This window comes from Balaenoptera physalus, assembly GCF_965194825.1.
Source record: "Balaenoptera physalus genome assembly, chromosome: 2".
Classification (NCBI taxonomy): Eukaryota; Metazoa; Chordata; class Mammalia; order Artiodactyla; family Balaenopteridae; genus Balaenoptera; species Balaenoptera physalus.
In genome coordinates, this window is record NC_138883.1 from 171,912,615 (window position 1) to 171,939,664 (window position 27,050).

Consider the following 27,050-nt stretch of genomic DNA (forward strand, 5'->3'; position numbering starts at 1 on the left):
GGAATCTGTGCAGGTGTTCACTGCAGTCTTTTGCGAACAGTTTATTAAGAAGGAAATTGAAATTTTAGTAAAGATATTCCTTCCTTGTGTTGCAAAACACTGCTGTATAGAGCCAAACGGTAAGATCACTGAATGCAAATGTACTTTTCAACAGATGAACAATCTGAATTTTCGAATTTTATATTCTATTTCAGCGTTGACAGTGAAACTGCACATATACTTTTCATATTGAATTTATCATTGCATTGACTTCCTGTTATTGTTATTCCAACACTGGAGAGAAATGTTTCATTTCCAGAAGTTTTCATTTAACTCTAATAGAAAACAAACCCAGACAAATCCACTTTTTTAAAAATAAACATTTCGGTTCTGAACACGTACCGGCTTGATTATAAGAACTGGTTTACCTCATAATTTCATAATATGAGCATCACCCTAATTATATCCTTTGGCCGTTCCAGGCATGATCACAAGGCCTTTGAAATTCAGACGATGAACTTGGACTGACCCTGAACCACAAGACCCAAGTGGCCTGCAGCTGCCTTCACCGTGGACAGCTGAGATAGTACGACTTCAGGTTCTGTATTTTCCCTTCAGGTTCTCCAAGCACACGGGGCACTTACGTCTCATCTGTGAAGGCGATTCCAAAGTATTCCTTCTCCTTCAGATTGAAGTGAGATGCCACGAGGTCAAGCAGCTCCTTGGCCAAAAGCTTGGGCTGGAGGGAGAACAAAATGGAAAAAGGGTAAGTGATGAGAGATTACTCTTCCTAAAACGTGCAATCTCAGGTTTACATAATTTTTTGGAAGGAATGTCCCAAAGCTCAAGAACATCCATACAAATGATTTTTATAAAACCCAAAGGAGTAGACAATGAGGACAGGGCCATCAATGGACTGAGACCTTGTTTCCTGGTAGTTTCTTCTATCAGCAAATGGTACTTGTTCACCAACACAGCTGTCAAACCCTGTGGCTTCCTTCCCCACACAGGAGAACATTTTACAGTGAATTGACAGGAAGATGTCTTATTAAAAATATATATGTACACATATATATGTAGTAAATATATGTTACGATGTATATCAAATATATATTGTATAACACATATGTTATATAATACTATATTAATACTATAATTAACATGTCATAGAATATGATTATATATATATATTTCACATGCACTTATTTAGTATTTGCTACATGCCAGGCCCTGTTCCAAGCACTTTACAAACACCAGCTTCTTTAACCCTCATCACAACCCTGTGAGATGGTTCTATTATTAACTCCATTGTATGGGGAGGAAACAGGTGCCCAAAGATTGAGCACCTCTGTGTAAGTGCTGGGGCTGTGATTTGAGTCCTGGCTCCACAGACTGCCCTCGACCACTCTATATGCTCCCATAATTTAAAATCCAAACAACAGAAGTACCTCCCTGAAAGAAATGTTAACATTAAGGCCAAAGGGCCTTGGGAATAGTATTTAAGAATAAACTGAAACTTTGCCTTTCCAAAGGAGAACAGTTTTACCCAAGAATGTTTTTATCATGAACTCTTTCCTAAAATTTTCTGCCAATCCAAAGGAGTGTGCCAGAGCCTTAGATGTGAAATCACTGCGGCTGTTTGTATTGTCAATACATCAATCACTCTGGTCTATCACTGTTGAGATGACCACAGACCACCAGGCTCAGAGGTCAGGGAGGAGGGAAAGGCTGATGATGGAGACACGGGGCCAAAAGGGAACAGTTATTTCTAAATTGCCTCCCGGTTCAGGTATTTGCGATGCACTGCCTTTACGATGACTGTTCTGTTCCACGCATACTCCAAGCTCAGAGCAGAAACAGATTCGAGAAGAGAAAATGTGTGTGTGTGTGTGTGTGTACACGTGTGTGCATTGATGCACATTAGGATACCCTTCCTGAGTATATTTCCTGTTCTGGTCGTTACTCTGTTGCTTTTCTCTATTAAGAGGGTGGATAAGACAATAAATCAAGAGTTATATGACTGTTTTAGAACTACCATATGATCCAGCAATTCCATTTCTGGGTATTTATCCAAAAGAAATAAAAACACTAACTTGGGGGCTTCCCTGGTGGCGCAGTGGTTAAGAATCCGCCTGCCAATGCAGGGGACACGGGTTTGAGCCCTGGTCTGGGAAGATCCTACGTGCCGCGGAGCAACTAAGCGCGTGTGCCACAACTACTGAGCCTGCGCTCTAGAGCCCGCGAGCCACAACTACTGAAGTCTGTGTGCCTAGAGCCCGTGCTCTGCAACAAGAGAAGCCACCGCAATAAGAAGCCCGTGCACCACAACGAAGAGTAGCCCCCGCTCGCCGCAACTAGAGAAAGCCCACGCAGAGCAACAAAGACCCAATGCAGCCAAAAATAAAATAAATAAAATACATAAATTAAAAGAAAAACAAACACTAACTTGAAAAGAAGTGCACCCCCATACTCACTGCAGCACTGTTTACAAAAGTCTAGACATGGACGCAATCTAAGTGTCCATCAATGGATGAATGGATAAAGAAAATGTGGTATACATACACAATGGAATATTATTCAGCCATAAAAAAGAAGGAAATCTTATCATTCACAACAACATGGATAGACCTTGAGTGTACTTTGCTAAGTGAAATAAGTCAGACAGAGAAAGACAAACACTGTATGGTCTTACTTATACGTGGAATCTAAAAAATAAAATTAAAAAATACCTCATTGATACAGAGAACAAACTGGTGGTTGCCAGAGGAGGGGGTACGGGTGGGTGAAATGGGTGAAGGTGGCAAAAAAAAAAAGAGAGAGAGTTACATCACAGTTTAGTTTCTTATTTCACTTTTTTTTGGTGCCACTATGGACTATACTGTGTCCCCTCCTCCCAAATTCATGTGTTGAAGCCTTAACCTCCAATGTGATGGTATTTGGAGGGTGGGGCCTTTGAGAGGTAATTAGGGTTAGATGAGGTCATGCGGGCAGGCCCTCATGATGGGATTAGTGCCCTTATAAGAAGAGATCCCAGAGAGCTTGCTTGCTCTTTCTCTCCACCAGGTGAGGAAACAGTGAGAAGGCTGCCATCTGCAAGTCAGGAAGAGAGCCCTCATAGAGCCCGACCTGGCTAGCACCCAGACCTCGAACTTGCAGCCTCCAGAACTGTGAGAAAATCAGTGTCTTCTTTTTTTTTTTTTGGTTGCACTGTGCAGCACGTGGGATCTTGGTTCCCTGACCAGAGACTGAACCCATGCCCCCTGCAGAGGGAGCATGGAGTCCTAAACACTGGACAGCCAGGGAAGTCCCCCAAATCAGTGTCTTTTGTTTAAGCCCCCCAGTCTGTGGTATTTTGTAATGGCAGCCCAGGCAGACTAAGACAGGTGTACTTCCTTTTAATTCAACAAACATTTACTGTCTAATATGTATAGGGCACTAGCCAATCCTACAGGAGATACAAAAATGCACAGCACATAGTACTTGTCAATAGGACCTTAAACTTTCATCAGGGCATAGAGTAAGAGCTACGGTTCATTTTAAAAAGCCAAAGCAGATGGTTCCCTCTTTGCTGCCTCATCCTGAGCTCCCAGGATGGCAGCCCCCGGGCCTCAATCACCATCAATTTACCAATGAAAACTGCCAGAAATGATGGGAGTGGGTTTGAAGTGAGGGCAGAGCTTCCTCCCCCTAGAAGACATGAATAAATCAACAGGAAAATCCATCTTGATAAATCAATGTCATCTAATATTCTATACTACCATTCACACTAAAATGTGAAAAAGTGAAAAAGTAACCGTTAGGGAATTCAAGACTGTATGTAAGACCCTCCTTCATAAATACCACAGGGGAAGGCAGGGGAATAATCGTGGCACATCTCAGAGCATCACTGATAAATGGCAAAGTATCAATCCAAGGTGAGGGGGCTCTTGAAGCCTCAGACTGTGTTTGCTATGGGATGCTGCAGGTCATGTTGCTGGCATCACCTCCATCCCCATAAGGTGCCTGGCTGCCCAGATATAAAGCATTTAATGTAGATGTTGTGACCAAATGTAAGGTAACATGGCTGATTTTTACACTGTGATGTACTGTAACTTATCCATCCAAATGTCTGCGTTCCTTTCACAGCAGTCACAGCATTTCTATAATCTGCTATTTCTTTAAACATTTTGATAATCTTTGGGGTTTGCCTTTGAAGCTTGTATCACATGTATAAAAGCATCCTCACTGGTGATAAGTCTTCTTGTACTCAGAATGGACTTGATTTTTTTCACAAGTCACGTTAAGTCAAGTCTGGTGAATGGTGACAGAGGTGGCGGAGGTGAGGAGCACATTGGATCAAGTTGGTTTTATAAAATGAGGTATGACTATAAAGTCATTATTTGTGGGCTCTTAGGGGTGATGGTGAGGTTTCCAGCCTAAACTTGGAAATGACAGAATAAGATTTCCTTCTCTTTGAGAGTTAAACTTGAAAGACAACATCCCAGTGGAATTGACCAGTGATACATACATTTACCCAGAAAGAGAAAAGAATTGTTGTTAGGGTCGGAATAATAGTATATCTATAACATGACTAAATATAGTAATTGTTCCATAGAAGGGGCTGGGTGAATGACCGGTGTGTGTGGGGTGGCGGATGGAGGGGAGTCTGGGAAAAGGAAACGAGCTGGGGAAACAAATGCAGTCTTAGCCAATAGGCCTTAAATATTTGAGTCCCAGCGGTAAGGCTTCTTCTCTGGCAGACATGGAGGCATGAGGAGGCATGACCTTAGCCAGTCATTTGAAACACTCAAATTACCTATTTAACTCCCCTTCCTCCAATCTCATAGCTTCCAAAGAATTTATTGAGGTGTGATTGCCATGCCTACATACGCTGCTGAGCAGTCTCCTACATGACTGCATTATCTTCTAAAATAAGAGACTGTCATTCCTCTGCCAGTGATGATGCTGAGACTTGGAGACATCAGGCAGGCTGTCTCACAGCAAAGCCAGGCTTCCAACTGAAGTCAGACTGGCCTCACAGGTCACATGTACTACCCTTCTGCCACCCCACTTCTACTGACTCTACCTCCTGGGTGAGAGGTCAAGGATCATGAGCTCTGAGGGCCCTATCTGGGTGAGGGTTATATTGCTCACTTGAAACCAGAACACTGACATTTTCTGCATCAATACTGATTTATACATCAGGTACTTTGAACTTGGTTAATGTGAGTCTTCCCCCGAGGATGACCAATCGGGTTTCTGCACTGCAGAGCTAGGGGACTGACTTGACATGCTGAAAAATTCACCAGAATAATGGATGTCACCTTAGGAGCCTTGTTGACACTGACTTTTGGTTTCTCCATGGTGACACATCCCTATGATTTAGCCTGTCACCGCAATCCTTTTTTACATTGGAATTTCTACAGTAAAAAAACAAATTTTCTTGGGGACGCATACACTGAACGCAGCTAAAAGGATCTGAGCAATAGCAGCATCCCTCAAATAAACTTTATCATCTCAGCCTAACTCTTTTCAAGGATAGGATCCGTTTGGATGCATATCTTTGGTCAAAAAATTAAAAAAGGTGGGCTTGCCTGGTGGCGTAGTGGTTGGGAATCCGCCTGCCGATTCAGGGGACACGGGTTCGAGCCCTGGTCTGGGAGGATCCCACATGCCGCGGAGCAGCTGGGCCCGTGAGCAACAACTACTGAGCCTGCGCTCTAGAGCCTGCGAGCCACAACTACTGAGCCCGTGTGCCACAACTACTGAAGCCCGCGTGCCTGGAGCCCAGGCTCTGCAACAAGAGAAGCCACTGCAATGAGAAGCCCGTAAACTGCAATGAAGAGTGGCCCCCGCTCTCCACAACTAGAGAAAGCCCGCACACAGCAACGAAGACCCAACACAGACAAAAATAAATAAATAAATTTATAAAAAAATAAAATAAAATAAAATAAACAAATAAAAAAAATAAAAAAAGGTTAGTCCCATTACTTCATACAACAGTAATTATAGGTCCTAAGCACCACCCTCAATAAAGAAAAGCCTACATTAATTACCCACAATATATACATGGGGAAATAAAGGCATTGAAGGGTGAGGTAACAGATGCCAGAAGATGTTGAGGTTAGAACTGCTGAATCTCAAGTCCCATTAAAAGGCACACTCTTTCTTCCGCTGTCATGGTGACTGGCAATGCCCCAGCAAGTAGCTGCTCCATCAATGACAAAGAGCTCTCCCATCCCCCTGATGGACGTGTAGCATGAGTGAGAAATAAACCTCGTTGTTAAGTAACCTTGACGTTGGCGGTTGTTTGTCATCACAGCATAACCTAATCTATCCTGATTGGTTCAGGCACCAAAACTTTAATTCCCTGTATGGTAGGTTTAAAACCATTTAAGGCATCAGCCTGTGATTTCCTGATCTTGCAAACTAAGACAATATCCCACCTTGACGCGATGGTGATTAATGAACTACATTTCTTAAACTCATTTGGTGAACGTTGCTGGGTAGAAAGCTTTATGCTGTTATGTACTTTGAAGGGATGTTTACAGAATCTGCTGATTACAATCTGCCAATTACTTTGTTGCTGGGAGTGAGGGCAGAAAGGCAGCCTGTAGCCCAGTCAAGTTCTACAGGACAAACCGGGCCGGGGCCTCAGTGCCGATGTGAGCAAGGCAAGCCCTGCGCGTCTTGGGTTAGAAACAGCCTGTGCTGGGTCATTGGTGCCATCCTGGCCCGCCAAGGTCACGACGGAGATCAGCTAGGTGGTTTGTGACCACCTAGAGGGGTGGGATAGGGAGGGTGGGAGGGAGGGAGACACAAGAGGGAAGAGATATGGGAACATATGTATATGTATAGCTGATTCACTTTGTTATAAAGTAGAAACTAACAAACCATTGTAAAGCAATTATACTCCAATAAAGATGTTAAAAAAAAAAAAAGATTGACTTTCTCTCAGCCTGTAATGAACTTTGTTCACTCAATAGCTTTTCTTATTTTCTTTTTCTATCTCAGATTCTTTTTCCAATGTGTCCTTCTAAGCTTTTATTCCTCCTTATATCTGATGAATAGAATCTCTTTATAAACGTCTGACTCTACCACACAGATCTAAGTTCCCAAGGGCTCTGAACTGTTCCAGTGGGAAGCCGTGCACATACCAGCATGTACAAGGTTCTGGAACGGGCCCCGTCTATGCTGCCTTCCGAGGTGGGACATGACTGGATTGTAACGATCAAAAGAACACTTCACACGAATGTATGGCTGTACAGTGCTCTGGGCACATCCCTTGGCCGATGATCCTTCTAGTGAACTCGTGAGCTGTGCAGGCAGGCTGGGGAGAGCCGTCAGCTGACCAGGTGGTACCCAAGCTCCTCTCCAGTTTCCCACAGAAAATTTTTATTATCACTCACATATTCTACTTTCCACTTAACATGGATCCATCCCACAGAGATGCTCTTGGACAAACTGTATAACTTCTCAGAGTCTCAGTGTTCCCCTCTATAAAGTGATGAACTAGACTGATGAATCGAACTCCTGCCCTAAATTTGATTCTTTATTCATTAAACTTATTATCAAATTTAGTTTCTTCCTTCTCTAAAACCTTCCCAACCTTCTCAAGGGTCTAGTCACTCATTCTAAAAAACTTTGCAACCATTCTGGATCCCCCCTGGATCTCTTAAATCTGTCAAGTTAACATAGCCATCTTTCTTATATAAGCTCTGGCAAGTCACTTGAGCTCTCTGTACCTCAGTTTCCTCGGCTGCAAAATGCGGATGAGGACCACACCACATCACAGGGCTGCTATGAGGATTTAATGAATTAATATTGACCTGCATAAGGTGCTTAGAGCAAGTGTCTGGCACAAAGCGAATGTTCTATGTGTTCATTATTATTTCAGACCCTCATTATCTCACCTATGAATTATTATAATAATCTCCTAAATGGTATCAAGTTATATATGTCAGTCTGGTATTTAAGGCCACTCTTTGAATCTAGTTCCTATCCAACCTCACTTTTGCCCGATTCCCTCCAAAAGTACTCATTTTTGTCCAATCTATTTGTATCAGAGTGAAGAAAACACCAATCTCGTTTCTATTTCCAAAACTTTGCCCACAACATCCTCTCCCCGCCCATTTGAATTTCATCTTGCTCAAGGCCCACTTCTTTCAGGAAGGCGTCCCTGATCATCCTACCTCCAAACAGTCTCTTTCTCCTCTGAACTCCTATAGCATTTACCACAGGGACTTGGTTCACGCTTGGCATGCATGCTCTTGTGTTGTGATAAATTTATTTTAATTAAAACATTTTTACAAGTATGGTAAAACACACAACATAAAATTGACCATCTTAAGCACTTTTAAGTACACAGTTCAGTATTGTTAAGTATATTCACATTGTTGTGCAACCAATCTCTAGAATATTTCCTCTTGCAAAATAGAAACTCTGTACCCATTAAACAACAACTCCCCATTCCCCTTCCCTCCAGGCCCTGGCAACCACCATTCTGCTTTTTTTCCCTATGAATTTGACTATTCCAGGTACCTCATCTAAGTGCAATTATACAGCGTTTGTCTTTTTGTGACTGGCTTATTTCATTTAGCATAACATCCTCACGGTTCATTCACATTGTAGCAGGTGTCAGAATTTCCTTCCTTTTTAGGGCTGAGTAATATTCCACTGTGTGGATAAACCACATTTTGTTTATTTATTGATCCATCAATGGACACCTGGGTTGCTTTCCTGTTTTGGCTTTTGTGAATAATGCTGCTATGAACATGGTGAATTTTTGTGACATGACTTGCTGTGTCCTGTAATGGGCTGAATGGTTGCCCCCAAAAAGTTCTGTCCACATCCTAAATGCTGGAGCCTGTGAACATGACCTCCCATTACAAAAATGTGATTATGATCCTTGAGAGGAAAAGCGTCTCCTGCACTATCCAGGTGGACCTCAAGTGCAATCACATGGATCCTTCTAAGAGAGAGACTGGGGGAGTTCTGACAGAGACAGACACACACTAGAGGACCGTGTGAAGACAGAGGCAGAGATGGGAGCGATGAAGCTGCATGTCAGGGAAGGCTGGCAACCACCAGAAGCCAGAAGAGGCTAAGAATGGATTTTCCCCTCAAGCTTCCAGAGGAAGCTTGGCTCTGCTGACAGCTTGATTTTGACTTCTGCCTTCCAGAACTGTGACAGAATATGTTTCTGTTATTTTAAGCCCCCAAGTTTGTGGTGATTTGTCACGGCAGCCTCAGGAAACGAATACACACCCTCAGGCAGAAGCCCCGCAGTGCCTGGCAGGTCCTAATAGCAGGAAACCCCAAATCTGCTGGTTGTTTGAGACATAAAATGGGATCTCAGCAGAAAGCCCTTTACTAGTATTTGCACTTTCTCTTTATAATGCCATTGACTTTCTGGGCAAGGAAGCCACATACGCAAGTCCAGGTGGAGGAGCCTTTGTATCAGAACTGACCCTGGGTCAGTCACTGGCAGCGTGGGCTTCAACTCAGGGACTTCTCCCCTCAAGCCCTTTCTTGTCATCCGCCACTCCCTTGGGGGCAGCTCACAGATTCAAAATCAATGGAATGGCCACTTCTGAATTGCATTAAAAAAAATTAAAACATCACACGGCTCCCATCTGTGGTCTGGGAGGAATCACGGCCCAAAGACTGACCCTCTCACCTCTCCCTCCTCCCCAAGGCTGATCTGGACAATTCGCTTCTGGCTGCAGGGCCCACAGGGACCGCCAGGCTGCCGGGGACAGCTCCGCAGCTGGGCCACACCCTCCCGCTCCGACGGCACCGCCAGCCCCATCCCAGGAAAGGGTGATTCCCGGCCCCGGAGGAGTGGCCGCGTCAGTGGAGGTGGCAGAGAGTCCAGTGCTGAGAGCGGGGAAGAAAGCGTGGTCAGCGCGCCCTTTCTCTCCAACCTTTCTGAAAACCGAGAGGGAGAGAGGGGGGTGAAGGGGGGCAGCTCGGAATCAACGATGCCTGAGCCTGCGGCCTCTTTGAAGCCCTGCCTGTTATTGTGTTTCCCAGAGCAGCTGGGAGCCTGGCTCCCGCCCTCCCTTCCCCCCTCCCCCTCCCCCTGGGGGCTCCGCATTAAGCAGCCGAGCGCTCATTGGCTGTTCGTTCGTCCTGGGGAGGGGGCGCCGGTGATCGAGAGAAAGCGTGAGGTCATCGCGCACACAGACGCGGGTCTGGCCGCGCTCCCCCTCCCCGTCACCCGCTTGACGCTCCGGCTGATTAGCTGGGGAGGCTGGCTTCCTTCCTACCGCGTCTGAGCAGCCCCTGGGTTCCGTGGCTGGGGGCAAACGGGGCACTGCTTCCTTTACGTAGGGTTATTTGCTCTTCTGGGCTCCCAGGCGCCTGGGATAGGCAGGGGTGGGGGGCGTGTAAAGCTCAGTGGGTCCTGCCAGAGGGAGCATCTCTCCATCTGGGAGGTCCCCATCCAGTAAGAACCCCAGCTCGTTAGTGGACAGAAGACGAATGCTTTACCTCCGGCTCAGGAGGGACCAGCAGCAGAGCATCTCAGCCAAGCTGGCTCCAGACACAGCCAATACTAACGGTTTCCATTTACTGGGTGCAGCCTCTGTCCCAGCGCAGAACTGAGTCAATCCTTACCCAGCAGGCAGATGCCAGGATTACCCCCATTGGATACAGAAGGAGCCAAAGCACAGAGAAAGCAGTAACTTGCCAAAGGCACACAGCTAGTAACCCGCAGATTTAACTCAACAGTCAGGTGGGTATAAGTCACCTAGGGACGCTGGATCATATAAAGAGCCAGAGGGACTGGTTACCCAACCCACTTAACTGACAGGGCAGGAAACTAAGGTTCAAGGGGTCGAGAAGCCGGTCCATGGACAAGGGAGGTCACCTTAGTGACCGGCACATGTGGGGATGGGACCCAAGCGCCTGACCGGTCTTTTGCTAGACCACTTAAGTAGGCGGTTTCAGAAAAGGCTGCAACGATCTGAAACAGGAAGGAAAGAAAACCAAAGGGCGTCAGTCACATGTGGGTCCTGGCAGGCAAAAAGCAGTCACTGCACACATTATGCTAAGGTCCAGGTTTCCTGGCTCCTCCCCAGCTTTCCCTCCTGCATCTGCTGCCCCTCTGGCCCCAGCACCATCATATTCTACAGGCCTCCCTCTGCCAGGTTCTGGGCTCCATGCTTCACTTATACGATCTTATTTCATCTTCAAAGCAAAGCAACCCTGCGACGTTGTACCGATGAGGACACTGGGGCTTAGAACAGCTACTGTGCTCAAGGTCACAACCCCCCAAGGGCACAGGGCAGACGAGGGGCTTGAGTCTGGGACTGACTCTAAAGCTTTGGTTTTAAATGCCGGGTACAGATCCAGCAAGTCACAAACAGCACAGACAGGAGGGGTCTGAAGCTGCTTTTTCTAAGCGCAATAGAATTCTGCCAGACAATATGTTCCCGGAGGGCAGGGATCAGGTTTGATCAATATCTGTAGCCCGGCCCCCGGAGCACCGTGCCTGACACACAGGTTTTTTTAATTGGTAGATGGGGATAGACTGAAGGGTCATTGTTTGATTGTTACACCAGCCTAGCAGGAAAGCTGACCACAGGGAGGATGAAACCCACACGCCCTCTCAAGGCTGGTTGGAAGCACAGAGCTGCTAGGCAGAGATTGTGGTACCCCATGGAGAAGGATGGGTCCAGATGCCATATGCCCAGATGCAAAAGAGCCCCTGGGTTTCAATGGGGTCACATACCTCCAGGCACCCACGAAGGAGGCTGTGACATATACTTTGGGAAAGTTACTTGTACACCCAGGAAAAGATGTGTTGTGTCTGTATTCCTTTCAACAGACTCTGCCCTTTAACCCAGCATCAGGGACTAACCTTGCTTGTTTCCCAGTTGCTCGTCCCCGCCCTTTGTACTATTCCTATGTATTATTCTTTATATGATACTAATTTATTCCCTTGTTCTCATCCTCTTATTTCCACATGGTTTCTTCCACATTTTGCTAAGATTCACCCTGGTCCCAGCATGGGGGAAAGTTGGGGTTGAAATCAGTCTGGGAAGCCGAGTCTTTCTCATCCATGCATTTGAATGATGCCCAATGGGAAGGCTTTGACAGGAGCACATAATTATTACTCCTCCAGAAATGCAAAGTGCTTCTGCCAGCTGGCTGGGGAGCCTGCTTTATTCAGGATCTGCTCCCCTTGGGACTCCGGGCGGGCGGGCAGGTGTTCATTAGGGAGCGCCTGCTCATTAACATAGTAACCCCCAGACTCCAGCCTGCTCGGGGCAATGTCACAAGGACTGCTCGTCCAGGGTGGCTCCCCTCGGCAGCCTCTCCGCATTCATGAAATGATAACGGTTTCAGTGAGGCGAAAACACAAAAAGATGTGCGGTACTCAACTTGCCTTTACCAAGGTCAGGCTGACAAGTCTGCGGCCCCAATTCGGAGACACTTGAAGAAAATACAGGGGATGCTAAGGGTCTTGGAATTCATCGTCCACAGTCGTTGTGTCTACCCCTTCTATTATTTTTTCTTTAACTCAAAGCCTGCCCTGCATTCTGGGTTATGACCCTATCTTGTTCTACAGTGAGTAGTAAATTACTATTTTGGATGTAAACCACCCATACATTCACTGGGAGGTGAATCCTGGAGTAAGTTCCCCAGGATCAAACCGGCCAACTGGTCACCTTTCCAGTGGGACAAATGGCACCCAGACCAATTCCAACTTAAGGTCTTCACGACATTGCACACTGAATTATTCCCTTTGCCTGATGTTCAGGGAAGAGTGAAGAAGGGCATCATCCCAGAGCGCAGGACATCGGAGTTTTGCAATTAGCTCTGTGTGGTCCATAGGAAGCCACGGAATCTTAGGCAAGGCTCAACCATTCCAATCAGTTGTGTAGTCAGCGGTAGCTAGGACCTCTTAGGAGTTTCATTAGTAAAGGGATGATACGGCAATAGGGCAGAGAGGAAGGGTTAGGGTAGAGCCATTTTCCGGAACAGGTAGGCTGATTGCTACCTTTCATGTAATATACAGAAGGGTGGCACCTACTGTCCTTTGCCAAGGGCACGGCTGATGTTCAAAGAATATGGCTTCCTCACCCACATACCGGAAATAGAAAGCTTGCCTTCCAGTATGAGGATGGGGAGAGTGGGGAGTTGTGAGGCATTAAAAAAAAAAAAAAAAAATATATATATATATATATATGGCTGTGATTGATCCATCTATATATGCTGTGATGGATCTTAAAACGTAAGCACCCCTTTCATGCAATCGGGGCAGTGGATTTGAAGTCAGACCACAGGGCTTGGAAACCCAATTCTATTCCATGTATAAATAAAGCATTTATTTTCACTTTGAAACATTGGAACAATAACATCTACTTCATGGGTTGCTGTGAGGAGTCAATACATGATCATTTATAAAGTACCGGGTGCACGAAAGATGCTGAATAAAGGCAGATTCCCCTTTTCTCCTTCTGTCAGTAACTGACTCCCCATACAAATGACTTATCCTCTCATCACTTTGACAAGGACCTGCTCTGATCGCAATCTAAATCCTCTTTTGAGTGAACTGTCATATCCTTTATCCCAGGAACCATGAATAAATCATCGCTAGGCAGTCAGGAGAACAGAAAGCAGACGACTTCCCTCGGAAGTGAACTTGTTTGGGTAGACATGCCCTAAATAGCACCCCGTCTCTGCTCCCAGTGTCTGCTCACTGATGCTCGCCTCCATTCACTCGACTGGTTTACTTTCTCATATCGGTCCCTGCCTCCTGCTTCTTTAGGGTTAAAACGACGTTTACTGGCCAGAAGAGAAAGAAGTCTCTCTCCTGCTCCAGGGATGTATGGAGACACGGCGCTGGCTTTCTGATGTTTGGAAGTTCCCCAAGTCTCCTCCCTGCGGACCCTTCCCCCATCGCTCTTGCAAATTGCTGGCAGGTACATGCTAGAGAGAGACAGTGCGCGCTGCCCGATGATGATGTCATTTTCAATATAATTAAAAAGGCACTCTCGCCGGGGTGGGAGAGAGATGAGAAAGTGCACAGGCACTGGTGTCCCAGGAAACGAAGGAGGGGAGGTCAACTTTTGGCTGAGAAATATTTATTCCTGAGGAGCCATTTCACTGAAGTCAGACAACAAGGCAAAAAGCACTGCAGCCCCTCCCACGTGCCGTGCTAATTAAGTGGATGAGAACAGATGATGTGCCGCGGGGTCCAAAGAAAAATTGTGTGCTTGTAATACCCTCATTCTCAGATCGAAAATATTATTTTATTATTTGCCTACATTCACCCCCCCCAACCCCCCATTTCCAGAAGATTCGGAGGAGGCTTACAAAATTTTAAATGGTATATAATAGGGGGATTAAAACACAAAATAAGACAGAGTCCATTGAAGATGCTCAAACACATGAAATAAACGAGCTCCTGTTGCTGACTACGTTACACTGTCTTTGTCAACGGACCCAAGAAGCAGGCTGAGTTAACACGCGCAGGCAAGCCTTTTCCTGGGAGTACATCCAAGAAGGAATTTATCGTTTGGTTCCACACGTGAGGGACAGCAGACAGCATGTCTTCAACATGGTCCCTGGGAAGGACAGAAATGCAGCTCCCATGAACCGTTTCGTAGTTTAGCCCCTATGCACCACCCTCTCCGCTTGCAGCAGGTTTTAAAGCTGTCTCCTGAAGCCCGATGGGATATTCTGGGAGAGGCCTTATGTTAGATGTATTTACATAAGTGAATTTGGCCAGAAATTTTGGAGGCGCTATTTTATTAGGTTCTTAACACATGCTCACGTCAGCCATTAGGCAGCTTGGCACTGACGTCTTGTCTTGATTCTGAAGCCAAGCCACAGAAGAAATAGGCAGTCAGTCCCAATTCTGGCGAAGTGCACCGGCCTCCTTGCAGACTGTTAAGGCGAGAGGCAACATCCAAAACATCACGCTGGGAAAAAGCAAAGCCAGGTGAGCTGAGTCAAGTGCCCTCGGACCCGTGCGGGATGGAGTGGAGGTGCCGGTACAGGCAGCCAGGAGGTGGGGAACGGTCTGGATCTGCATCTCCTCTTGGGCAGGTCTGCAAGCCCACCCTGAGGAGACCCCCCAAGCCAGGCGGGTGGGTGGGAGAGTGGGAGGGAGCTTCCACCTGTGTCTGGGGGCCCTGTTCTTTCCCTTACTGCCGGGCTCTTCCACTGCACATCTGCTCCTGTGGCCTCTGGGCCCCTTCCTCTTTCTCTGCTGCCCCCAACTACCTTTTTTGCTTTGGCTGCTAGGTGTGGCATGTGGGATCTTAGCTCCCCGACCAGGGATCAAACCTGTGCCCTCTGCAGTGGAAGTGCGGAGTCTTAACCACTGGACCCCCAGGGAAGTCCCCCCAACTACCTTTTTAATTCAAGACCCTGCACGTAGTCCCTCTGCGGAGAGAGCTGCCTTGACCTCACACCCTCTCTCCGGTTCCCACCCAGGCTGCCCCAGCAGCGCCACGTGAGTCACGCACACGGGGTCCATCAGCCTCCCCGGATGCTCTGGTCCCACGACACACGCATCTGTGCTCAGAGTCTATTCCTCCTCAAGAATGACCATGTCTGGGGAGCAGGATCGCCTGTATCTTTGTTTCCATAGAGCCTGAGCCAGATGGTCAATGTCCAGTGACGGCCCGGGTTGATCAATGAATGAGTGGATGGATGAATCCGTCCATCAGTCAGTGAAGAGTGAGGTGGAGGAATGATTGGAGCAAGGGAAGCCTTCATACTGATAAACACCAGTGTTCCCCCTGAGATCCGTTCCCAGGTCCAGGTCCTTCTCAGTCTTCACACGGGCCTTGAGTGAGCTCGTCTCTCCTCGTTCTAGGTCCCACCAGACTCAAGTGCCTTCCAAAGCCAGCAAGGACGTCTGCCTCAGGAGGCGTCAGGGAGCCATCCCTCAGCTGCCGGGATCTCTGTACGTGTTCAGCGACACTCTTCCACAGGAGGGTCCGGCTGGGGGCTCACGTCTTCTCTCGGTGTGTTATCCTGTGAGCCCCAACTGAGGAAGTGGGAGGGGCCTGTCAGTGGGGATAAAGGAAAGCCAGGACAAAGGTGTGCACCCCAGCCTTTGCCCTAGTCACCTGCCTGTCTCTTCCAGTCAAAAATCATTTCATCAAAATAAACCCGGGGCGGCTGGCAGGGCCATCTGCGACACTGAATTGTTAGACTTGCAGAGAGATGATTCACACGCAGTGCCCAAGACCCTCCGCGCCCCGCCCGAGCGTGGCTGGTGCTTGGGCCAGGCGATGACTCATCTGGGGGCTTGACCTGGGGCCTTGGCAGACTCCCTTCACCCACCCTCTCTCTTAAGGCCCTCCATTTCCCTTTGTAGAGTCGGGTCAGTACGCTTTACATTCTTAATAGCGTGTCAGTCTGGAGAGAGAAATCATCGCAGGCTGTTGACCCCGTGGCAGCGGTGTCACTGGTTGCTAGGCAGGGTGTCCTTTGGGGAGGGAGCTGTCACTCCTGGTCCCCCTTTCCTCCACTTGTGCGACAAAGGGTCAGACCCTGGCCCAGGTCACAGGCACAAAAGAGATTTTGTTCTGTGTTGCTGCCTTGCCAGGCCTCTCTGAAGGCTTCCTATCGAAGAAGTCAAGGATTCAAGATGGCAGTAACGTTACAATGAGCAGGGGAAAAAATAATGAAAATAAGACGGATTCCCTCGCAGAGCTTCGCCAAAGTCAGGGTGTAGGAGGAAGAGCCCTGGGCCGAGAGCAGAGATCCTTGGTCTTGTACTGACTCTCCTGGCCGCGGGGTTCTTGGTTCTCAGTGCAGAGAAGTTGGGAGATGTAGCCAACTTCCAACTGCTCCGTTTCACCTGTGCCCACCCCCGCAGAGCCAGCACGAGGCTCCCCATGAATGCAACCCCAGCACGGCCACTGAACCCTCCATAAGAGGCTAAAAGGAAAGTCTGACCCTCTACGTTCATGTTCAATGTCATCCAGAAAGATAGAGAGAGAGAGTGTGTGTGTGTGTGTGTGTACGGCACACGTGTGCTCAGTATCGTAACTTCTGATTTTTAAAAATTACTCCAGACCTAAGTCTTCCCACAAGACACTTCTCAGTTGGACAAAGAGGCACAGAGAGAGAAGTGGGACCCTCACTTCCAGTCTCTGCTGCGTTTTCAGGCCAAAGTCTTCTGGTCCCCAAGTAGTGCTCCTCTGGATGAGGTCCACTTCACAGGCTGCCCTCTGGAGACCTGGGCTTCTAACTGCGGCCTTAAGAACCCAGAATCATTGTCTGGAAAAAGGAAGGCTTTGAAGTCACAGACCTGGATTGGACCATGGCTCACAAACTGCTGTGGGGTCATGGCCAAGGAGCTTACTTTCCCAGAGAAATCAGTCTTTTTCTGTAAAATGGGTGTAATTCCACTGACCTTATGAATGTTGTGAAGATGAAATGAGAGTATGTGTAAAATGTAATTCAGTTTCTTTTTTAATTTATTTTTATTCTTATTTTATTTATTTATTTTTGGCTGCGTTGCGTCTTCGTTGCTGCATGCGGGCTTTCTCTAGTTGAGGTGAGCAGGGGCCACTCTTCGTTGCGGCGCGCAGGCTTCTCATTGCGGTGGCTTCTCTTGTTGCAGAGCACGGGCTCTAGGCCGCGGGCTTCAGTAGTTGTGGCATGCGGGCTCGGTAGTTGTGGCTCGCAGGCTTAGTTGCTGCGCGGCATGTGGGATCTTCCCGGACCAGGGATCAAACCCGTGTCCCCTGCATTGGCAGGCGGATTCTTATCCACTGCGCCACCAGGGAAGCCCCTGTAATTCAGTTTTTGACGTATGATTATTACTTCATGCTCGTTAATTTCTTTGCCACCTTCTCTGCAACTCCCCCTCCACAGCCCCACCTCCATCAACATCCTCGTCTCATGTTGCCTTCCTTGGGGAGGACCTCCTGTGAGACGTCATCACTGGGGACATCCTGGCCTTCACTGGGGGCGGGGCTGAGCTACTCTGGGATGAGCCTCAATCCGGGTTGACTCACCCGTCCGTCAGAACTCATCAAGCCCAATCCCTCAGGACCGTTTTAGCAGAGTCAGAGAAAGATCTCTTGGCACTTCATCTTCAGGACTTTCACTTTCTTAGTCAGAGAGTGGAGGGAAAAATGAAACAGAGCAAAAGCAAAAATTAAACCCACTCTAATGCGTGTGAGGTGGGCTGTGGTGATACCTTAGATCAGGAGGACCAGTTTGCCCCATGTGGGTCCCTGGAGATTGAACCTAATGCTGCGTTTGCTGCATACACTGACTACAGTCGGCCCTCTGTGTCTGCAGGGGATCAGTTCCGGGACCACCCTGAGGAGACTGAAATCTGTGGATGCTCAAGTCCCTTAGTCGGTCCTACGGATCCGTGGGTTCCGCATCTGTGGAGTCAACAACCAGGATCATGTACTATATTTACGACCCGTGGCTGGCTGAATCGGCGGATGCAGCACCACGGATAGGAAGGGCCAACTGTACTGTCTTTGAGCATCTCTTACAAGATACACTCTAGGCTGACTTTTCGAACTACTTGATTGAAGTGCCCTCCTGGTGCACCAACAGCAACAGTGAAATCCAGGACTCTCCACTGTGCTCTAAAAATGCGTTCCTCCAAACGGGAGGTTCTAGAATGGGAAGCAGGAGGTCTGCGCAGAAACGTCAGCTGGGATGTTCTACGTTAGCAATAAGCAGCCCTGGCGGCATGTGAGGACCACCTGGGAAGTCAAAGAAGCCACTGCCGCCTGAGTCCCACCCTAAAGAGGTGGGGCTTAAGTGATCTGAGGGGGAGGGGAGGCCCAGGAATCATTGATTCTAACTGATTCTAGCTGGGACGGAGCTGCTCTGAAGGAAGCAGTAGTGTGTTGGGGGCGAGATTCTTTGTGATGTTATCAGAATTCCGACAACTTGTAGTTTATAGGCTGCCTTCCCATAGATGTCTCCCCTGGATGCCGGGCGGTATTTATGGAGCAACCATCGTGTGCTGGGCGGTGAGCAAGGTGTGAGGGTCCACGACGGGAAGCCACACTCCCCGACCTGAAGGAGCTCACAGCGAAGCAGCCACAACTACACATCGTTCACCTGCCCCACGCCACGGGGTTCAGAGCCCTGATTCAGAAGCCATTCACCATCTATGGGGTCTCAGGCAAGTTAAATGAACCTCTCAACGAAAAAACAGTATCTCATCCACGTGTTGTGAGGATTAGAGGCCTTAGAACAGGTAAAGCCTTAGAACGGTGCCCGGCATCTAGTCAGGTGTTCAGTAATATACACGTCATTGCAGTTAATCTTCTCGACAAGCAAGTACTATTGTTAACATTATTCCTACAGGAAAGGTCACACAGCTATTACGCGCCATAGCTGGGCTTCAAACTCAGGCGGTCTGACTCTAGACCTTCTGCATTGAACCATGAGACCATAACTCCCCGCTTCTGATGCTGCTTGTGGGGAAGAAAGAATTAAACAAAACCCCCAAACCAACCCACTACGTGTAATACAATATGCAAGGGTTATAACAGAAGCAGGGCCTGGCATGACTCAATCAAACTTGGACGAATGGTAACACATCTGAAGGTGTGTAAGACCCACAGAGGATGGACCTTGAAGGAAGATAATAGATCTTTGGAACTCGTCACAAAGTTGGGATTTGATTCTACAGGCTAAGGGGGGTTATGTGATCAGATGTGACCGTTACAGTCAGGAACTGAAGAAAAAGGTAAAGCCCCCCCGTATGTCTGGAGAGACCAAGGCGAGACAGATCACCCCAGATCACACAGCTAGCAAGGGGGAGAGTCCGAATTTAAACTGGGGGTGGACCGCCTGCTGAGTTGCCTTAAGTGCAGAGAGATATCACTGCCTGTCCACGGGAAATGCTGAAACATCTCTACTTCCATTCGGAAGAGAAACTGTAATTTCATGCCCTTTAGGCTACCCTAAATGTCCGGGCATTCTGCCTGGGTGATCAGTAGGCTGGGTGGTATCCTACAGCCAAGGTCTGAACATGCAGCCAGGAGCAGAACATTCCAGAAAAGCCAGAGGGCACCACCCTGAGCAGGTCTGTCCAGGAATCTTCTGTGCTTCCCGGAGGGACAGTGAGTGTGGGCGGAAGAGGCACAAAAAGGGAGCAGCCTCTGACCCTGGCTGCAGGGACCTCCCCGCTTCTGGAAGCTCCTCCTGGCTACTCTCCTTCCCCGGGAATTGTTGAGTTGCAGGAGTGGCAGTGTGTCATCTGCGTTTCCCATCTTTCTCCAGGGAGCACCTCAGGGCAGCGGGCTGACTCTGGCCTCCTTCACGGGGCAGGTCTAAGGAAAGATGGTCTGAACCCTCCCCATGGGGTCTCAGAGCCTCTGAAGAACTCTCCCCTCCTCCTCTCCTCCTGAGTATCCAGTGGGTCAGGGAACGCTAAGCAGGGTTACTCTTTAATCCCATTTGTGCTTGTGAAAGCGTGTTTTACAGGTGGTGTTAAGCTCCTCTCTTTCTTTCTCCTAAAGAGGCTATGATGTGAAATTCTATGAGGAGGGAATTAGCAAAGACATTAAGAATTCCCTCACTAAGAAGGTTTTTTCCAGGTCCTACTGTAGAGCACAGGGAACAATATTCAATATCCTGTGATAAACCATGATGGAAAAGAATATGGAAAAGAATATATATATATATATCTAAGTCACTTTGCTGTACAGCAGAAGTTAACAACATTGTAAATCAACTATACTTCAATCAAATTATTTTTTTTAAAGAAGGTTTTGACCACCAACATGCTTTCCAAGAAGGTGGCAAGGTATCAAGGGCAGCTTTTTTTTAAAATTGTGGTAAAACATACATAATACAAAATTTGCCATCTTAACCATTTTTAAGTGTATAGTTCAGTAGCATTGAGGACATTTGCTTTGTTATGCAATCAATCCCCAGAACTCTTTTCATTTTGCAAAACTGAAACTCTAGCCCCGTGAAACAAGGCATCAAGTATATTTTGAAGGCAAGGGTTATTTTCAAAATTGAGTGGGTATGGCCTCAAAAGAGGGAAGGAGAAGAAGTACATAAACTTACAGGTCTTTAACACCTTTAACACCTTTAATTCAGAATTCTATCATTTATCGCATTTCTATTGCCTGATCTTTCACTCTGATGTTTCGTGAGTACAACGTATTAAAAATGTAAGATACAAAGATAATAAACATGAAAGTCTAGTTGTACAGAAAACACACTAATTCCCTAAGAATCCAACCTTAAGAGTATCTTTGTTTGTAGCCCCACCATAACTTTTCCAACAAGGGATACACACATTTCATACTGTTTAAACTGAATCTGAAAACTATGGAACTTAAAAAAAATTCTATTTCAAAAGAGCAGTCCTGAAAGGAAACTCTTAGTGATTTGAGACGCCGCTTAGGTCCTCGTGGCCTGAACTGGGGTGTGTGTCCTCTATGTGTCACTCAAAGCAGCATGCTCTGTTCTCCATGCATTACAGATGCCATTTACATTTCACTTTTAATCAACACAGGACTGTGCAAAAGGTCTGCCTCTCAACTTATCTTTACTCGTTTCTTTTTTTTAAATATGTTTTTAATATTTATTTTATTTATTATTATTTATTTTTGGCTGTGTTGGGTCCTCATTGCTGCGCGCGGACTTTCTCTAGTTGCGGTGAGCGGGGGCTACTCTTCATTGTGGTGCACGGCCTTCTCATTGCGGTGGCTTCTCTTGTTGCGGAGCATGGGCTCCAGGAGCATAGGCTTCAGTAGTTGTGGCGTGAGGGCTCAGTAGTTGTGGCGTGAGGGCTCAGTAGTTGTGGCTCACGGGCTCTAGAGCAGAGGCTTAGTAGTTGTGGCACAAGGGCCCTGTTGCTCCGTGGCATGTGGGATCTTCCCGGACCAGGGCTCAAACCCACGTCCCCTGCATTGGCAGGTGGATTCCCAACCACCGCGCCACCAGGGAAGCCCTACCCGTTTCTTTCTGAATAAATCACAACCGTGACATTGAACAGCAAGCCACAGGAACAAACTTAGAATCTCCGCGGAGCCAGGCCACAGCATGACACAGAACAGGAAGGGCACATGGCATGCTGGGAATTGGGCCAGGTTAGATACATCATTTGGATTAAGTTTGTTTACAAAGCTCTCGACCATAAGCAAAGCTATACTGCCTGTTCATGTACTGCACTCAACCATGAGGAAAGATGCCCATGACCTTAAGCTTGGAGCACGACCTTTTGCATTTGGATTGCAAATAATTGCCTTTGTGTGGAAGTCAGAGGCATAAATAAGAGGGGCATGTCTGAAATGAAACTTTCATAACTCAACATTTTAAAAGTAACAGAACCCTGGGCATCTTTACTTGTTTTGGTTTCTTGTCTACACACTGGGAATATGACAGGGAACTTTCTCAGGAGTTGAAGGCCTGATACACACCCTAGCCCGCGCCACTGGTGCCCTCCTTCAGCATTTGTTGCAGGTTCACTTCCTGTTGAAACGCCCCGTTCCTGAGACTCTTTCTGCCCAGTCTTCCTGCCTTGGAGCAGATGAAGAAGTGAAACCCTCTGCGCATGCTGAGTGTGCCCCAGAAATTAGTGTGCCCAGTTTCCAGTCCCCACCAGCTTGCCAAGGCCAGGACAGCATCCTGTGTTACATTCATGACCCAGAATACCCCAGCTTAGAGTCTGGGGGTAAAGACGTGGAGAAGTAAAAAGAAATGCTTGCCTTTCCTTTTTACAGAACCCTTAAAATTCCTTACGTGGTTTTCAGAGAGCCCAAGAGCATACCGTGACAAGCTGATGGCCAGGCCATCCAGGGACCACATTATGGAGTTTCATGACCAACAACAGCTTCATCAGGAAGGGATACTGAGTATCTGGGGGTCTCTGGTGGGCTCAGGAAAGATGCATTGTTGGCTGTGCTTACAGACCTAGCTAGACTTTTTGATGGTTTTACAGATGTATGCACACACCAAAACGATCAAACTGTACACTTTAAATACATGCAGTTTGATGTATGTCAATTATGTCTCAATAAAGCTGTTAAAGATACTTAGAAACTTTTTTTTTTTATTTTAAAAAGAAAGATGGCACATGATTCAAACAGTAAAAGACATCCACAGTGAAAAGTATGTAAAAGGAAGTCCCTCCCCCCAGCGCCAGCCCCCAGGGAGTTTTTAGACAGATGATCTGGTCACACACAGAAGTGGGTTCACAAGCTAAGCCCACAGTGGACACACATAACGAGGAAGGAAGTTCTCTTCCCTGAGGACACGTAAGCTAGTCTGAAAAATACCAATTGTGGCAGGAGAGCCAGTCCTCTTAAGAAACCAGTCTCTGGACACAAATTAGTTTAATCTTCCCTAAAATATAACTCTGCCTGCAAACATGAGCTCAATCCCCTGTCCTCTTCTCCAGGAGGAAAAAAAATGGGGAGGAATCAAACTCCTTACCCCCAAGCCTCCTCTGAGCTCCTCTAAGCATTAATGTTTGAATCGTCACAGGGAACCAGGATTTGAAAGCCTAACGTTAGAAAGAAAGCTTTTGAACAGACTGACGTCATCCGTCAGGGCATATGAAAGACTAAATTGACATGCCTGAAATTTCTGGTCCAGAGAATAGTCTTCAGGGTTACAAAGGACATCAATAGAAAAAGGAGTGAGGCCCATGTATGACATACTTCCAGGAAGGCTATTAAAAGGGGGTGATTTAAAGGCGTTGGAGAGACGGCCGAGTGGCTTTTTAAGCCAACAGGGCTAACATTTCTCCTCTTGGCTACACAGATCTCACTCTTACCTCTAGAATTCTGCTCTGTTGAGTTTCTTCCTTAGTCCCATTTGGGCAAAGGGACACCCAGACAACCAGATCCTTCCCTGTGAAGGCCATGTACACAGTCAAGTGATCACCACACCACCATCTGCCCAAGACCAAAAAGTCCGGCTGCCAAAGGAGGGCCTGAGACAGAGGTCATCACAGCGGACTAGAAAGAAATATACTTTTCTTTCCTTCTTTTAAGTTTAATTTTTACTTTATATTATAGTTAATTTACAATATTGTGTTAGTTTCAGGTATACGGCAAAGTGATTCAGTTATACATTTATCTATTCTTTTTCAGATTCTTTTCTCATATAGGTTATTACAGAATGTCGAGTAGAGTTCCCTGTGCTATACAGTAGTTGATTATCTATTTTATATGTAGTAGTGCGTATATGTTAATCCCAAACTCCTAATTTCTCCCTCCCCCAACCTTTCCCCTTTGGTAACCATAAGTCTGGGAGTCTGTTTCTGTTTTGTAAGTAAGTTCATGTTTACCATTTTTTAGACTCCACATGTAAGGGATATCATATGACATTGGTCTTTCTCTGTCTGACCTACTTCACTCAGTGTGATCATCTCTAGGTCCATCCACGCTGCTGCAAATGCTTTTCTTTCCTTTTCAAAATACCTTCATTCAGCACGACAGCATACAGAATGGTTAAGAGAGGGCTCTGATATCTGACGAACTGGGGTCTGAGCCCAGTTCCTTCACTCCTGGAGCTGTGCAAACTTCAGCAATTTATTCAAGTCTCTGTGACTTGTTTCCTCAACCGTAGAGTGGAGATAAGAACAGTTTCTCCCAGAGTTGTCATGAAAATCGGCCAAAACATACAAATATATTTAGAAGTGTGCATGGCATGTAAGTATTCACGATTGTTATATATCTTTAGGTACTTTTTTTAATATACAGTTACATACTCTTTATATATCCTTATTATTTTTATTCACTGATTCAACGAATATCTAGAGAGCAAGGACGATGGGCCTGGCATTACGTAGCTCAGCACGGAATTTTGTCTTTAAGGAATGGACATCATTCTTTCTTGGAAGGAACTCTCAGGACATTCATCCAACACTGTGGTGGCACCAGGTTCCTAAAGCACTCAAAACATTCTTGTCATCTTGTCATGATCTTGGTAGCTTTCCCGAGAAGGAAAAAGAGGTGGTACAGAAATCAGTACTCTTTGTTAGGGAAACTGAGGCACAGAAAGGCTGAGTGGCTTGCTCAGAGCTGTCCCACTGGCCCCCGGTGGGGCTGAGACAGGACGCGTCCAGACATGGAGTCTGATGTAGCATTTTGCAGAGTGTTGTGATGTAGACCCCGGTCCTTTTGGACCTCACTAAGCTGGACCACCCAAAAGGAGTTTATGGTCTAAGATGGAGGGATTTTCATGGGGAGGGAGGCCTTGGAAGACTAGCTGACCAGGTGCCTTCACTGTAGGCTTCCTCAATGGTTTTAACAGGCAAATGCGCCCATATCTCAGATGGAAATGTACTGTGAGGCATTTCCCAAACTTCCTTGATACGGGACCCTCCCCTCATGGAGAACCTTCTGGGCTTCGTGTTCCAGGGAGCACATTTTGGGGAATGCTGGTTCAGAGAATGGTTTCCTTAGAAGGGTGACTTTTTGAGAAAACCATCCCAAATTAGAAATACAAGTTTAAACCAACCAAACTGCCTCCTTTCTCTCTCCCTGAATATGGTCACTAAGCTGGAAACTTCTCTCAAAGCACAATGGGCCGAGGCCAGCAAGGTTCAAGGGCCCCGACACTCAGGTTCTGGAGTCCCAGCTGGGCTCTGAATCACCGCTTCTCCCATGACACGGGCCAAGAAGTCAAGAATTCCAGCCAAGACTCCTGACCTTGTTCAATGAAACTGTTTAGAGCTTTCCATGAATCATAGAAAGTCAGCGGTGGGGAACATACAACTGTTACAAAGGATCAGAGGGTCATATTTTCAGCCACAGTCTGTTGGAACGAGCAGCTTCTGAGTTTTTATCCTCTTGGGCAATATGATTCTTCAAAGTTAATCTTACCTCTGTGCTGGCATCATATAGATGCTCAGCCGGGGCTCCAACTCTGATGGTATAACTGTGCACTCACCAACAAGAAACTCAAAAGTGAGCTGCTTGCATGACCTCCTGCTTCCTTCTCATCAAAGCCCAATTCCACTCCTCTTCTGCAAGGTGACCATCAATCCACATGACTCCGCTTACACCGAACCCCTGGGCATCTTCCGTTCACTCCCTCCCTCTCTTCCTTCTGTTTCATGTTCTGACAACATGAGAACAGCCAGGAATCTGTCTCTGGCCTCCATGGTAACCTACCCAGTGAACACCTTTCAAGAGGGTGGAGAAGCAAAGCAGGCTTAACTCCCACAGAAATCATCCCTCCTGTGAAAGACATGGCATAACTTTTCTTCTGTGGTCATTCCTCTATTCCAAACGTCATGGGAAAGAGACTCTGAATTCCAGTACTCCATTTACAGTCTCCTTTTGGAAATTCATTTCTTCCTGATGCACTCCTTGGTTTAATGCATCACTTACCCTCTGAATTGTTTTCTATGTATCTGACTGCACTGGCATGATATTCTTTAGATTGTAAGCTCCTGGGAGGTGGGGACATTGCCTATTTCCCATTATTATCTGGTCTAAAAATACTGACCATGACCATGACATTGAAGAAAAGCCAGCTGATGAAGAATAAGATAAACACAATGATGGACATAACTTTAGGGCATGGCTTGAAGAATTGCTATTTCTGAAGACATTTTGAGGAGGTCACCTCAAAATGATAAAGTATTTAGTCATCTAACTGAACAAAAGATGAAGGAAATTATATTTATGAGGAAATACTTTTTGAATGACCCTCCTCGGTAATCATCTCAGCCAACAGGATTCCTGCCATAAAATGCCCACTATGATGATTCTGAGGAAGTCTGTAGAGGTTTTCATTGAGGTCCTGGTTGATTTGGCTTTAGGACACAATTAGCATTCTTCTCTCTTTTCTTTCTTCTTTAAGCTTTTTGAACACTGAGAACTTTTTAAAAAATTCATTTTATTGAAGTATAGTTGATTTACAATGTTGTATTAATTTCCACTGTACAGAAAAGTGATTCAGTTATACATATATATGTGTATAACATATATATATCCTTTTTCATATTCTTTTCCATTATGGTTTATCAAGGATATTGAATATAGTTCCGTGTGCTATACAGTAGGACCTTGTTGTGTATCCATTCTATATATAATAGTTTGCATCTGCTAATCCCAAACTCCCACTCCTTCTCTCCCTCACCACCCCCGCCCCTTGGC

General features: G+C 46.6%; 2 protein-coding genes across 13 annotated transcripts in view; one reads left to right on the forward strand and one right to left on the reverse strand.

Annotated features, from left to right (window-relative positions):
• The window catches only part of FRMD4A (FERM domain containing 4A), a 466,908-nt gene that overhangs the window by 144,417 nt on the left and 295,441 nt on the right, over positions 1–27,050 (reverse strand). For 8 of the 9 annotated variants that reach the window (XR_014261317.1, XR_014261318.1, XM_082452755.1 and 5 more), the window contains exon 3: positions 624–718. Coding sequence is in view for 7 of the 9 variants with exons in the window: in XM_082452755.1 (XP_082308881.1) it covers positions 624–718 (95 nt within the window). In the remaining 2 variants the exon portion in view is untranslated. Of the gene's footprint in view, positions 1–623; positions 719–10,831; positions 10,928–27,050 lie in introns of all 9 variants that reach the window. The other variant, XM_082452748.1, reaches the window with a different exon arrangement.
• Positions 658–18,049, forward strand: LOC309656436 (uncharacterized protein). 4 transcript variants are annotated; one of them, XM_082452969.1, is made up of 4 exons: positions 658–745; positions 13,739–13,892; positions 15,797–15,947; positions 17,007–18,049. In XM_082452969.1, the coding sequence occupies exons 1-4, from the start codon at positions 735–737 to the stop codon at positions 17,123–17,125; spliced, it is 435 nt and encodes a 144-aa protein (XP_082309095.1). In that variant the 5' UTR covers positions 658–734; the 3' UTR covers positions 17,126–18,049. The 4 variants fall into 4 exon arrangements, 1 of the variants encoding a protein (XP_082309095.1); XR_014261334.1 differs by lacking the exons at positions 13,739–13,892; positions 15,797–15,947; positions 17,007–18,049 and adding exons at positions 3,043–3,146; positions 4,254–6,538 and having other exon boundaries at positions 668–745; XR_014261333.1 differs by lacking the exons at positions 13,739–13,892; positions 15,797–15,947; positions 17,007–18,049 and adding an exon at positions 3,043–6,538 and having other exon boundaries at positions 668–745.